The following is a 15,642-nucleotide window of genomic DNA, read 5'->3' as shown; positions in this document are numbered from 1 at the left end:
ATCGATTGTTTTTTTTTTCAAAATTTAAGACATTGATTTTGATGGTTAAATTTCGTTAATTTTGATCATTGCATGTACTTCTCAAGATATCTTATGATCGAACCTTATCTACTACTATTAATTTTCCCTTTATGGCTCTAATCAATATTTTAAAAAAATATCAAATGTATTATCTGGCTATTGATGCTAAAGTGGTCATCATCACTCAAATTGGTTTAAAGACTTTGAGAAAGTTGACTTGTAATCAAATACTTTATGGTCATAATGCATGTCAAAGCTACTCCTAATTAAGAGTCATAACTAGAATATTAAAGCTTTAAACCTATTTTAATAACGTTGACTTTGTAGAATGATTAAGGACTAAGCAAGGTTCTCTCATCTTTTCAAAGCAAGTGCAAGTACGTGCTTAGTATTATTAAGATCGATCATATGGTTAAAAGCTTTGGAACCATAAATTTAGTTTATTGGACACCTAACTAACCAAGATTCTTGGTCCATCAATGATTTACACGAGGTATATGTTCATTAGTCAACCCTTTGATACTACCTTAAACTATTCCTCTCTAGCTCACTTTCGGAAACAGTGGGTGTGCCAGAATCAATTTTGACCCCCTCTCAGCTCAATCATATCAGTTGATAAGTTTTGTTTGTTCTGATGTGGAGATATATAAATAAAGGTAAATGATTTAGATGTGATTTTACTATCCAGTCCAATTTAATTGTATACGGAGTCCACTCTGTCATTTTAGCGATTAAGCTAGTAGTATGTATTCATTATGTAATAAGTTCAAAATATCAATACAAAATAACTAGCAAACCATAATTTAGCTAATGCTCTTTCTATTTGTACTTAAAGTTACTCATAAATTTTATTTGCAAGAGGTTTTTCTTCCAATCTCCAATGGCCTAGGGTTAATTAATTACCACACGGTCCACACTACTAATCAATTCATAGCATTTGCTAATGCTAGACTCTAATTAGAAATTCTCAAGTATCAACTCCACCCCCATTGAGCAACTTCCTTAATTGGCTCCCTTTTCACATTCTATAAAATTCAAACCACGCATCGGCAGAACGCCGTTATTGTAGAGAAAAAGTAAAGTCGTTACCAATTCAACTATCCTAGTTCAGATTATTTTAGTTTGTACTGTGTATAATATGCAGGGCAAAGATGGTTTTTGATCGTGTCGTGTATGTAACAGGGTTTTCTTTGCTCAATCCATGACCTAACCCACTAGTTGTTTCATATCATACCCAAAATTTTAAAAGTGCGGGCCTACACACAACCATAGTACATTAGTATGTCCATATGCCATTATATATTCCGTGTCATCTTTACATCCTTAAACCAAATTTCACTAGTTTTACTTTGTTCGTCTATATTTGTGTCATATCGTATATTTTGTCGTGTCACAAAACAAAAAGTGACCTTGCACAATTACTTATCTGTTGTATACGGACATACGGTCATACTTAACCGTGCCGGTGTCGTGCTTTTTTCGTGATCGGTCAGCCACGGGCCAAGCCGGGCCATAGTCATCTTTAGATTAGGCTCAATAGAGTGAAAATAAAAACCACACTTGTATTTGGGTTGAGATTTAAGAGTCGACACGTTTGGCGTGACATGAGCATGCAGTGAGTCGTCGTGTAGTCCCGTCTAGCAACTACCAAACATTTTGACTTGGCAGTGAAAACTTATTTAGTCTCTTTCCATTTTTAACCGGATTTAAAATATTACTATATCCAAAAAAAAAAAGGGATTTATATTTTTAAAAAATTACGAAAAATGGTTAGTTGATAAAATTAAAGTGGAGTTCTTTGACCAGTTGAGAAATAAAGGTTCCCTACCCAACCCAACCCAACCCAACCCAAACCCAATTTATATAAACCACCCCCACCAAACAATAAAGATAAAGTTTAATGTCTCATTTCTTTATGTTACATTATTTTTGTGAACTTTGCATAATCATCATATCGATCACCTAGTATTACAAATTATTACTTCTTTATTACTTGTAGTTTTACTTTTCTTTTAGCATAACATTCTTTCTTTATTAAATTATCCATGTTACAAATTTTATTATTATTATTAGTGTTAGAATAATGTCTTAAATTGGTTAATCCCTTTACTGCAACGTCTCAACACAGGGTCTATTTTCTGGGCTTTTCCGCTTTGTCTAGAGAGTATTATATAAACTCTCTAGGTCATAACCTAGTCGTATTCTGTAATCTGTACTCCTCAAGATCAATAAAACTTTCATCCCCTCTGGCCTCTACCTGTGGACGTAGCTAACACATTGTTAGTGAACCACGTTAAATCCCTGTATTCTTTATTTCGTTATTTAATCTTTTTTTACATCTGTTATAACAATTAGCTTATTAGATCATGTTCTTTTCAACTTATTTTCATTTATTATATAAATTTATAATGAGCATCAACTCTCATATTCTTATTTAAGCTAAGAAATTTAATACAATGTGTCTCCGTCTCAAGAAATATGTTATTTGATCGGACTCATTTAACGACATCATTTTCAGTGTCAAGAAGAAAAGCTTTTCTTTGAATTTCATACACACGAAATACTTCATACATCTACTTGTATATGGGGAACTCGTTTTGTACCTCGTGACTTGGAGGCCACATAATCGAGCCCCACCAGCTATAAAAAATTTACAAATAGCTTAAAATATAAGCTTGTATGGTTGTATAACTAGACCAATTAACCAGTAATATGCGTTGATTCAGTAGAGTACTCGTATATGTATACTTTATACTCTATATTCTCCAACTATACAAATTCAAGTAAAGAAACAAAAATCGAAAAGAAAGAAAGAAATGACGTAGAATATGGGCAAGGTTTTCTTGGGTGGACGCGAGAAACGAAGAGGGTTTTAGTATAGACAAAATTCATTCCCTTTTGACTACTCGCTATTTTTTATAAGATTAAATCAGGACCGTCTAATTTGTAGGATTGATCATCTTAAGGGTCAGTTGTCCGAATGATGAGGGCATTTTTTTGTTTTTTTTAAAGAAGAAAAAATAAGGCTGAAAGATACCCGACCGGGATCCGTGAAAGGTCTGCGATTTTGATGTTTTGGGTTAATACTTAAATAAGAGCCCTCATTATTTATTTTTTATTACTTTTTTTTTATAATACCAAGTACGGAGTATAGACTGTATAGTAAAATAAGTATTACTTCTGCTTTCGGGCCTTGTGAGGTCAACCATCATGGCCCACCCGTATTTGGCATCAATTCATTACCCTATACAATTACCACTAATTTCCCAATGAGGGCTTGTTTTTCTGAGTTTTAGGTCTTGTTCTTCTGAGTTTTTTGGGTTGAACTTAAATGAACTAGACCTGATTAAATGGCGGGTCAAAATGGGTTTGGGTCGGACTGAGACATAAAAATCAGCCGGTCAAGATTCGTGCCGAAAATTTGTGCCCGAGTCCGCTAATTCAGGCCTAAAAATACTGGGTTTTTTGGCCAAGGATCGGGTCAATTTTATAACTGAAAGGTGTAGTTTTATGTTGCTCAAACCCGACAAAAAACTTGAAATTTCGGGCGAGGACGGGCCCGAAAAACGGGCCGGAAAATTCTGCCTAAACCTGCAAAAATTCAGGCAGGGTCGGGTCGGGTCGGGATCGTCTTGATCAAGTCTAAAATGAATTTAGAGCATGTTTGGTATATCATTTTTCAAGTATTGAAAATGGAACTAATTAACTAATTTCATTACCTATTGTTTGGTATGAAAGATGGATACCACATTCCATTTACAAAGGGTAATCATTACCAATTTACCACCAATTTGTTACCATTGCTAACCTTGAGGTAACAAAGTGTTATTTTCCCTCCCCAATCACTAATTTGATACTAGAGATTGCTTTCCTTGAGTATACCAAACAATAAATAATTGTAACGCTTAACATTACCATTTATCTTTCTTAAATGTTTTCACTCCATCTATTTTCCTAAATTCATGCCAAGCATGCTCTTAATGGAGTTGAACTGAATGGAATTAAAATTAAGTTTAAAAGAACATGGTCTTACAATCTAACAAATGAAATTTAAATTAGACACAAAACAAGTTATGCTATAATCTAATGATCCACTTTTCTAGTATCAGTGCCTCAGTGGCATCACTCGGAACACTAACTAGTTCCCTTTTATGCTCAAAACAATACATTCTCTATTATATAAGTCTACTCTTAAGCACTTTGGTGTCCACATAAAATATCGATAATACCCTTACTTACGAAACATTTCAAATGTATAAATAAATTAATATTATCTCTATTTCAAAATAATCTTTACACTTTTCGTTTAATTTGTTTTATACTCTATCGCGTTCTTTACGCTGTGCTTTATTCTATTATTTGAGAGTAAAATTTACTAATTTATCCCTCTTATCCAACAACATTTACAACTTTTCACTCATTTTCTCTTATTTTTTTCAATTTTTTTTCTTATACCCACACACATTTATAGATCTATAACTTTACCCATGTTTTATTATATTCACCCACCCTTTTACACACCCTCGCTCTTTTATCTTAATATTTGTGCAAACAGTAACGGTAAAGTCAATATAAAACGGAGATAGTATTAGTTTATTTACACATTTGAAATGTTTTTGCAATGGGTTGTCATTTTCTATCACAATACGAGGTACTATTTTTTCGTAAGGAAAGACTATCATAGGATTATATGGATGATCACATGTCAATGATTTTTTTAATGAAAATACACTAGGATTGAGACATGCTAGGTATATGGATTTGTTAAATTGATTTTGCGGGAGTTCTTGCCATATTAAGGATAAGTAAAACCTACTTCTCTAGTCAATTTAGCGTTACTCGTTGAGATGTTTACCTAGTGTAACCATCACTAAATCTCAATGGCTTTACCCAATCAATACCAATATACCCACAATTTTACGTTTTGAGTAATTTCGAGAATTTACGATTGAGTATTTTCGATAATTCACGATATGAGTACTCGTTCTACATGATTCACATTTTGAATCATTGTTCCAAATTCACGTTTTAAGTCATTGTTCCAAGAGTTCACATTTTAAATCAGCGTTTCACAAATTCATGTTTTGAGTCAGTGTTCCAGAAGTTCACGTTTTGTGTCAGTGTTCCACAAATTCACGTTTTGAGTCGATGTTCTACAAATCAACGTTTTATGTACATGCTCATCAATTTCATAGGTTGAGGACATTATTCACACTTTTACATTTGAGTTCTTGTTGCAAAAGACAACCACTAAAATATTTATTTATATCTCTGAAATATTGTACAATTTGGATATGATTATCACGGACAATTATTTATATCACTGAAAATACCATATAAATTAATTACGGAGTATATAATACTAACAAATGGATATCAGTGATTTTAATTTTATGAAAATACACTAAGGTTGAGACATATGTGAATTTTTTTAATTGATTTTGTGGGATGTTCTTGCCATATAAAGGATAACAATCACTTTAAATCTCAACTACTTCACCCATAAATACTAACAATTTCACATTTTGAGCCGTTGTTCACACCCTTACATGCATTTGAATTCTAGCTTGTTATAAAAATTAACATCTAAAATATTTATTTACAGGTTTGAAATATTATGCTGGATGGTCACAAACAAACATGCATATACCATATAGATTATGTTTTTTGTTGAGAAATACCATACAAATGATGTAATATTAATAAGTGCCATTGATGGATTTATTTTTTTTAATATGAAATACACTAAGATTGAGACATATATTGATTATTTTAGATACCCTTGCCATATCAAAGATAAATAGTTAATCGTCTAGTCAATTTAGCGTTATGTGTCATTTAAATGTTTATCTATAACAATCATTAATTTAAATCTCAACGGCTTCATTCCATCAAAGCACTATAGATATACCCAAAATTTCTTGTTTTGAGTACATTAATTTGACAACTCACGTTTTGAGTACATGTTCCATACTAATTCACGTTTTGATCCATTGCTCCATAAGTTCACGTTTTGAATAAGTATTTCATACGTTCACGTTTTGTGTTAAACACGTGTTCCATAAGTACGCGTTTTGAGCCATTGTCCCAAGTTCACTTTTTGCATCATTGTTCCAAGTTCACGTTTCCAGTCATTGCTCCACAAGTTCACGTTTTTAGTCACTGTTCCACAAGTTCACGTTTTTATACATGCTCAACAATCTCGCGTATCAAGTCACTATTTACAGTTTTAGATTTATGTCTCTTTGCAAAAATCTAACCTCTGAAATATTTATCAAAGAAACTTATGAAATTGCATGGTCCAAGACAATCGTAAATACCACACATACCATATAACACTTATAAGATTGAAATGTATATAGAAACTTATTCTGAATATACTCGGTATAGCCAGTCGGAAAAATAATTTAAATTCAGTATAAACATCAACACAACATAATACTGTCATGAATATGAAAGTCACAAGTATAAAAATCTTTATTTACAAGGGAACTTGTGAGGTCATTATAGCAAATGACCCATTCGGTAAATAGAATAAGAAAATACAAAAGGACATTAATCAATCAAATACCCCGTACTTAACTTCAGCAGGCAAAAAGTCAAAATATAAAAGTAAAATCACAATCAAAACAATATTTCCCTACATAACATTATTTAGTTTTCTTGTCTATCATCACACACATCGTATCCATATAAGACTAGTAATACTTCGTATAAGGTAAAATATGGATTCTCCAATCTCCATGTTAGTAATTCCAAGTATTCCCATGGAAAATAAGATTCGAAAATGTAATAATGTAGCACTTTTGGATTGACCTATCAATTTTCTAATTTCCCCCTCTTTCATCTTCCACCCCTTCTCTTTCTACCATAAAGTTCCAAATTTCAATTTAACCTCTTCCTCATTTTCAAACCCAACAAAATCCAACTCTAGGACTATAGGAGAGAGAAAGACAATTTAACTTTAAAAATAATTAAATTAAACTTTATAATTAATTAAAATAAAAATTAATTAAATTAAAAATTAAGATTAAAATTAAAATTAAAATTAAAAAAAAGTAAGCAAATCTCCCTCCATCTTCCTTCTCTCTCTTCTTTCTCTCTCCTCTCTTTCTCTTGCTGGTGTGTGTTTTGTGTGAATATATGTAGAATTTTGAATCCGTTTGACTCATTTTCCGCTTACATAAAGCGGAGTTTATTACTTTATTTTTATTTTTTCTTTGTAATAAAAAATTCAGAAAACAAGACTTTACTTACACACACAGAAGAGAACACAGAAGAAAAACTCCTACTCCTCCTACTCCCTGAAGTCCCTTCTTCTTCTTCCTGTTTGAGAGAGGAGAGAGAAAGAGAGGAGAGAGAAACTCGCCGGAGAGTGTGTGAGAGAGTGGAGGAGGGGGTGGCAGCGAGTCAAATGTGATGGGAAGCGGCTTCTCTCACCTCATTCCATGTCTCAAACCTGAGCACAACCACCACAACCACCACGGTCATAATAACAATAATAAGAGCTACGACTCTGGGAGTAGCAACAACAACCACCAGGACTCGGTTTTTTTCACGGCGGAGCAGCCTCTTGATGAAACCCTAGGCCATTCTTTCTGTTACGTCCGTTCCTCTGCTCGTTTTCTCTCTCCTACTTCCTCCGATCATTTCATTTCCCCTTCTCATTCTCTGCGCTTTGACGATAGATCCGACCCGACCCGACCTCCGGTGAGAGCCGGTGCGCCGGAAACCGGGTTTCGTACTATTTCCGGGGCGTCTGTTTCGGCGAATACTTCTACGCCTCGGACGGTTGAGGTGGAGACGGCGGTTTACGGGTCCGGTTCGATTGTGAACGGGTTTGATTGTACGTCGTCGTTTTCGGCGCTTCCTTTGCAGCCGGTTCCTCGAGGGGACAGCTCTGGTTTTTTCCTGTCCGGTCCGATCGAGCGTGGGGCCCTTTCCGGGCCGCTTGATTCGGGACCTGATACTGGGCGGGTTCCGTTCTCGGCGCCACTCGGTGGGGCCTACAAGAAGAAAAAGAGGAAGAAGAGTTTGAAGAAGTTGTATAGAAGCTTTTCGGAGAAAAAACGGCAGTGGGTTGTTCCGGTGGTGGGGAGGAAGGAGAGCAGTGAAGAAGAAATTGGGAGGAGGAGAGAGAAAGAGGTGGAAGAAGATGTGGAGGGTAGTAATGTAAATGTACAGTGGGCGTTAGGGAAGGCGGGGGAGGATCGGGTACATGTGGTTGTATCGGAAGAACATGGGTGGTTGTTTGTTGGGATTTATGATGGGTTTAACGGCCCTGATGCTCCGGAGTTTCTGATGGGTCATTTGTACCGTGCTGTATTCGGTGAGCTCAAAGGATTGTTCTGGGATAGTGAAGAAAATGGTGATGTTGCTGTTTCGGGACAGCAGCAAGTAGAGAATCAGCCCGAAATTGAGGGCGAGATTGCAAATGTGGATGATAAGGAGCACGAAAGTCTTCATATAGCGGAAGAGCGTGGTGGGGGTGGGCCGGTGAAGAGGGTGACATTTGATGCGGAATTGGATAGGAAAGAGACAATTAGGAGGAAATTATGGGAGTTTCTTGCAGAAGATGATGCAGAAGACGGGCTTGATCTTTCCGGGTCAGATAGGTTTGCATTTTCGGTTGATGATGCTGTTCGTGTTAGCAATGCAGGGTCTGCCGTGGGTAGAAGGTCGTTGTTGTTGTCGAAATTGAAACAAGGGTTGAGTAGGAGTAAAGAAGGGCATAATAGAGGGTTGTTTCAATGGAGGTTTGGGGTAGAAGAGAAGGATAAAGTAGATGATGTTGAGAATAGAGTTGAAGAGAAATCATGTAGGAGTGGTCGTAGGAGAAAGACAGGACCTTTGGATCATGACTTAGTTTTAAGGGCATTGTCACAAGCATTGGAGAAGACGGAACAAGCTTATTTGGATTTAACGGATAAAGTGATTGATCGGTATCCAGAGCTTGCATTAATGGGTTCGTGTATGTTGGTTGTTTTGATGAGAGATGAGGATGTGTATGTAATGAATTTAGGGGATAGCCGTGCTATTGTTGCACAATTAGAACCTCAAGAAAGCTGTTGTGTTGTGGGATCAAAGGAGAAGGCAGAATGTGGGTCTAGTACAGAAGGCATCATCGAGGAATGTGCAGCTAGTGGTGAGAAGTCGAGCAATGTGGATGACGAGTTTCCTTTGGAAGCCATGAAACTTACTGCGTTGCAGCTTACGATTGATCATAGTACTAGCATTGAAGAGGTAAGACTCTAAATTTGTTATTGAGCTGCATTTTTTGTGCCCTGAGATAATTGAAATATGGTATCTGATTAAAATTCCTGCTAGATTTTATAGTTATTGTGTTCTTTCATGATTATTATGTTGCTTATATGACACTTGTTCTGCTTTTTGGTCTATAATATATAGTTAGGTAGAAAGACACTATCAAATTTTGATGGTTTGCTTAAACAACAGTGCATATTTGTGGATTCTATCCAATCAAAAAATTTAAACTCTGATACTTTCAATTGCATAAAGCTGCTTTTAACCTTGAATTAGCGTCATTTGTTGCATTAAAGGAGCACAATTTTTCTTTTACATGTTTGTATTAAACTTGAGTCTTGTTCTGTACTTTTACTAATGATTGTTAGTGAATGCATGAATGATTTTATAGAAGGTCTGCGCCCATCAATTTTTGATATGTTAGATAGTTCAGTTAAGCTAAGAATGCTTGTGGTATTATAAATCATTTTCTTGATATGTTGAATTTTGTGCAATGTATTGCCAAATATTTAAGCTATTTATAGTTGATTGTCTATAGTCTGTCCGCACAGAAGTTTATCCTGCTGGACTCCCAACCGGAGTATTGTTTAAGATAATGACATGAACATCCACAATTTTAAATGCAGCCTGAAGCTTCATTTCTTGTACAGTTAGTGGTGAAAAAATCCTATATGAAACAATCCTATTTAGTACTTGTTAGCTATAAAATTAGAACAATTTAGCTGGATATTATGTATATACAAACTGAACAATTTGTCGCGCCGTGTGACTACTTGCCCAGAAAGAACAGAAGATTGTTTGACTAGGAGAGAGAATGCGGAGAATAGTTTATGTGATTGTGTGTTTATGAAAAACGAAAGAGGAATTTGCACTTTCACTAGAACTTCCAATAGTACTGAATCATAGGTTCCATAACAAGTAACTAACCATCAATAGTTTAGCCTTAGTCTCTGTTCCCCTGAATATATGATACTCCTTTACACATAAATATCCAACTTTCCAACATGGGATCTTGCAATTTCATTATTTTCCCTTCACCACATTCACACCTTTCTTATGTGCTCTCCACGTGCAAATGTTTTTGCAAATCTTTGTCATTGAGAAGGGAGACAGTAGTTTTGGAGAATGGAAAAGAAATGGCAATGTCTAATGGACAATATTCATCAAAGTGATTGGTATATGTTAGGTGGATGATATGATCTACATTTTATATACGAACAATCCTTTCTTGTATCTGGTCCCATATGATATCTTTTACACGAACAATTTTCATCACAATCTACTTTTTAGAGGGTCTTAGCAATACATCACCTTCATCTCGACATGACATCCATTCTTGAAGGGATCCTATCTCACTAAAAGTCCAACATTATTAAGGCAAAATTAGCTTAGTGTCACATGCTGGAAATTGTAAGCAAGTAAGCAAGAGTGTTTGGGAAAGGTTTTTGTATTGTTAGAGAGTGTTTATGAAATGTGTTGGCTGGCTGCATAGAAGAATGGGGTGACCTATTTATAGGCACCCGCCTTCTACTCTAGTACATTCTACACCACTCTTTACAAGGAAGAGCTTACATGCTTCTAGATTGTTCCCGCCTACAAGGGAACATCCTATCCTATACATAAGGAGGTATCTAGAACCCTCTATCCTATTCTGTACAACAAGGTTCTAGACTCACCCTAACTAGAACCTTCAAGAAACAACCAAGCTAGAATGCTCAAGACCCATTCGGAGCACTCTAGAACCTTCTGGGCCGACCTGCTGCAAAACAGGCCCTTTTGGGTCTGATCCGGGAAATCCGGCCCGACCATCATCTTCATTGGGCCAAATCCAGTGGGACCCCAAAGTTTCAACCCATTTGGATATCGTTTGGTCCCACTAACGACCCAATATAGAGTTATTGTCATGTGGGTGTTCACTAGAAATTTACCCCAATTCAAAATAAACCTCTATAAGGGGTGGGAGCTCCTCATGGCTGCTGCTGCCTACCATGCTGCCTATGCGCCCAACACCCACGACCGTGCACCGGATGCACTCCGTTGCCTCGACGACCCGGTTTTCGATGAAAGACTACGTTGTCCGGTGGTGTCCTACGACTTTTCCACCACCCTTAGCGGTGCACCGCGATGCCTTGCGATGCTAGATGCATTGCATGCTGCTGCATGCGAGGGTGTGGGAGGTCATCCGTGACATTAGGTTCCGTTATATTCGACTTATTTTATCCATGCTCGAGGGGGAGACTATATTTTATTCAAGCTTGTCTTAAGTTATCGTATCTGAGTTTATTTTTTTTATTTACCTGAAATTAATCTGATCTTTTTCTACTTATTTTATGTGAAAAATTATTTTTATTTGAAATTAAAATTGTCTGAAAAAAACTAAATTTTATCTGAACTAATTTTATCTGAGTTAGTCGAACATAACATGTGCTTGGTCTTTTTGGAGATCAACATAAGTGAATTTGTCCTCATGTGACTTATATTTTGAGTTGTGAACCTAAACAAAGGAATTTTCATTCTGGGGATAGTGAGTACTGTTGTATATTGTTTGCTTATATAGTTGTGTATTTCACACTTTCAGTTTCTTTTGCAACCATATTCTGCGAGAGGCCAGTACATGGGATTTTTTTACCCATTTGGAGCTATAATATGTTAGGTTACTACCGTAATTCTTAATTTTATCTGTGTTCTTTTGAGTCATTGTTATCCCTCAGATGTCAATGATGTCATGAACAAAGTATTATGAAAGGGGGAGTGATTTGCCAAAAAAAAGTATTATGAAGTGAGAAGCATTATTGCTTGATGTAGCACCTTAGGGAAGTGACTGAAACAACTGTATTGCAGATTAGTAAACTGGGATATATATTTAGTAGTGGTGCAACCCCTTCCCTGTATCCTTAGATGATTCATCAGTTTTTTCAAGAATATTGACCATGTTTGAGTTCAGGAGGATATATTATGGTGTGATTTGATGGCTAGGTGGACTTTACCTGTTAATTTGGTTTATGATTGGTTCAAATAAGCACTGTGTTTTGAAATGCAGTGAAGCATGCCTTGGATTTAATTTGTTTATTTATATCGAATACATGAGTTCTAGTTACAATAGTCCTCCACTTCTTATTGATCCCCTATCAGCCCATCCTTCTCTATATCTGAGTAATAAAAGTCAGCTACTCCGTATTACTTATCCTATTCATGCCGTGGTCACGCCTTTGCGCTTTAACCTTTGATCCTTTCTGTATCTTGTCTGCTGGATCATGCTTATCAAGTACAGCTGTATGTATATCAGCATTTTATTCTTACCTTGGATCTATTAGTTGTTTAACATGTTATGTGCCTTGCAAATAATCTTGGAAATTGGACAAGCATGAAGTATCAAATATCATCACAAATATGAAATAATGTGATGGCATTGCCATTGCTGTTTTTTCTAAACAAGCCTTGAAACTCTGATATATGGTTTTACAGATGTGTGCTGAATATGTTGTTTTTGTGATTCTTATAAGAACCAAAATTCTGTTACACTCTATGTGATGCTCCAAGTTATAAGATAATGGTCTTCATTTTGCTATCAAGCTGTCATCACTTTTGAGCTTTATGATATCTGCATTTTTTTAGCTTTCTGTTTCTTAATTTTTATATTTCATCAAATCTGCAGGAAGTCTTAAGGATTAAGAGGGAACATCCAGATGATAGACACTGCATTGTCAATGATAGAGTAAAAGGCCGTCTTAAGGTTACTCGAGCATTTGGAGCTGGGTTTCTCAAACAGGTTTGTCACTTATATCACATTACTCCCAATTCTTACCCTAATTTAAAAAGAAACATCATTTAAGCTCTGCTTCTCAAAGTGTGTCTCGTATAGTCTTGCCTCTTTTGTTGAGAGTTACACTGGATGTCTTTATTAGGGGTGGCTTTCAGGTCAATGGGACAAGTTCAGGATTGGTTTAGGGTCGATTTCGGATTGTGTCAAAAAATATCAGAAACATTGTAAAACTTAATATTACTACAAAATATGATAAATGGGTCAAATCGGGTCGATTTCAGGTCATTCGGGTTCGGTTCAGGTCGAGTTCGGTTTTCTCTCAATAACTTCAAGTCGGGTTATCGGGTCGGGTCAGGGATTTCCAGCCCTAGTCTTTATCCTGTCATTTTAGAGGAATGTTAAAGTTAATTTTAATTGATATTGCTATCGTGCACGTATTCCAACCAACTTGGACTAGTCACATCTTTAGGTAAAAATATATGCAGTTCGCTTTGAAGAATTTCTGGTCAACTTTTAACAGGTCTTTGATTTTCCAATAGCTTTTACATTCTACTGAACTTTAGTTTCTTTCAAGTGTTTGACAAGCATGTCATTTTGGGTTGATCCTATGTAGCAGAGCTACTTTTTTTCTCCTCTTCTTTAAATTAGGCTACCTTCTCATTCAGGCTGTATGTTTTTGTACTAATTGATTTGTGTTTTTGTTGCAGGCCAAGTTTAATGATTCATTACTGGAGATGTTCAGGAACGAGTTTATTGGTGATGCACCGTATGTGTCGTGTATTCCTTCTCTACGTCACCACAAACTCGGACGAAGAGATCAGTTTTTGGTGCTGTCATCGGATGGGTTATACCAGTATTTCAGCAATCAGGATGTCGTTTCTTTTGTTGAGAATTTCTTGGAGAGATTCCCCGATGGAGATCCAGCACAACATCTCATTGAAGAGCTTCTCAACCGAGCTGCCAAAAAAGCAGGTAATTTTCAATCTGTCTTTGTTGTCAGTATTGTTTTTTCCTTATTTATGTGGTGATTCTAGGCCTTCTTCATTTTCAATATTCCAGACTTCCAGTGCTATGACTCTAGAGCCTTAAATGTTTTATTGAACAACTTAGAGAACTTCCTGGCCACTATATAAGCACATGTAAATTAAGTCAGTTGTGTTCCAATTTTTGGATGAGAGGGGCGAACAATGAACTCTATTTTCAAAATGTGGTTTATGCATCCGTGTGCAAAATGCTCACTGTGCACCCTGTTTTTAAATGAACATTTAGTTCAAACATAAAAATCATACTCCATATTGTTTATACCCATAGAAAATATAGTTCAAATCCAAATAACATATACGAAGTATTAAAATTTTACTTGTACGCATACATTGAAATCGTTTTCCATGTCCATTAGGTGCTAAATGAATGTTCATTTAGATGAACAGTGCTCACTGTGCACACGAGTGTATAATCCAAATTGCGCTCTACTTTGGACCTTCCATTACTGTTTTGTCATGATATACCATGTTGTTGTGCAGGGAATGCCACTTTGCCTCTGATTCTTTATGAAACTTTGGTTTTCTCTTTTTCTGCTAGGATAGATTTAAGTTGATGGACCGTTTTGTGCTTATGAAATGGTGCACCCATTAGTTATGGTTATTTACCAATCATGGCTTGCATCTCACAACCACAAGGTTGTGGGATCAAACCCTACTCGGGTGCTCTTTTGAGGTGGGATTCCCTCCACTCTCAACGGGCCTTGCCCGCTAACCCGGGCTAACTTTGCCTGTGTGACGGGTTCACCGGGCCTTACACCTTCCCTACCCCAATCAATAATTGGTAGTTACTTTTACATCTTCTGTATTCAAATGTCTGATTCATCCTTTTGCTTGATGTATATAGGTATGGATTTTCATGACTTGTTAGACATCCCACAAGGTGACCGCCGGAAGTACCATGATGATGTCACTGTTATGGTGGTATCTCTTGAAGGGAGAATTTGGAAGTCTTCAGGAAAATACCCTTAAAAAAAACATGTTCATATGAAAAACTAAGTTATGGCTCTCTATCTGGTATCACCAAAGAAGATGATGGTTCACAATAAGAACCACTGGATATGGATATCAAATCTTAACTATATGGGCGGGCGCCAAACCGACCCAGTTCTCATGGGTCCTTAAATTAGTCCTAGAAGTTTATAGGCATACTTTTTTTCCGGGGAAGAAGCAATCGAAGCGACTGTATAAACGTGCCCCGAGTTACTAGAAGGTGCCGCCATTGTTGATGATGGAGAAAAGCTTGGGGAAAATGTGGGTTTGGAATTTTTAGAGGGAAAGGGTGTTTTACTCTTTGTATTTTTCTTTTCTCCATTGGGGATTTTGCTGTAGGTAGAGTAGGTAGAGGCTCTTCAATTCTTTTTTTTTTTTTTGGGTTTTTTTTATTTATTTGGAGCCAAAAATGGGGGGTATAAATGGAGAAAAAAGGTTTAAGGTGTAGCAAAATTTGGTGGGGGTAAAAAGGTTACAGAATCTGTAATTTCAGATGGAATTTCCATCAATGCAGCTGACAGTTAAAAATTTATACATGGATCTCGGTTTAGGGCGTACTTT

The 15,642-nt window shown here is 36.3% G+C and overlaps 1 protein-coding gene across 1 annotated transcript; it reads left to right on the top strand.

Annotated features, from left to right (window-relative positions):
• The first annotated feature begins 7,223 nt into the window (after positions 1-7,223).
• Positions 7,224-15,638, top strand: LOC110792355 (protein phosphatase 2C 29). Its single transcript, XM_021997160.2, has 4 exons — positions 7,224-9,264; positions 12,941-13,054; positions 13,756-14,020; positions 14,936-15,638. The coding sequence occupies exons 1-4, from the start codon at positions 7,441-7,443 to the stop codon at positions 15,058-15,060; spliced, it is 2,328 nt and encodes a 775-aa protein (XP_021852852.1). The 5' UTR covers positions 7,224-7,440; the 3' UTR covers positions 15,061-15,638.
• The last annotated feature ends 4 nt before the right edge of the window (positions 15,639-15,642 follow it).

This window comes from Spinacia oleracea, chromosome 6 (genome assembly GCF_020520425.1).
Source record: "Spinacia oleracea cultivar Varoflay chromosome 6, BTI_SOV_V1, whole genome shotgun sequence".
Lineage (NCBI taxonomy): Eukaryota > Viridiplantae > Streptophyta > Magnoliopsida > Caryophyllales > Amaranthaceae > Spinacia > Spinacia oleracea.
Note: the sequence above shows the minus strand (reverse complement) of the source record. Positions and strands in the feature narration are given on the sequence as shown.

Bases quoted from the DNA above. Each gene is read 5' to 3' on its own strand.
- LOC110792355 (XM_021997160.2), top strand. From the start codon at position 7,441: ATGGGAAGCGGCTTCTCTCACCTCATTCCATGTCTCAAACCTGAGCAC. The intron at 13,055-13,755 runs GTTTGTCACTTA...TTTTTGTTGCAG, and splicing joins GAGCTGGGTTTCTCAAACAG to GCCAAGTTTAATGATTCATT. The intron at 14,021-14,935 runs GTAATTTTCAAT...TGATGTATATAG, and splicing joins CCGAGCTGCCAAAAAAGCAG to GTATGGATTTTCATGACTTG.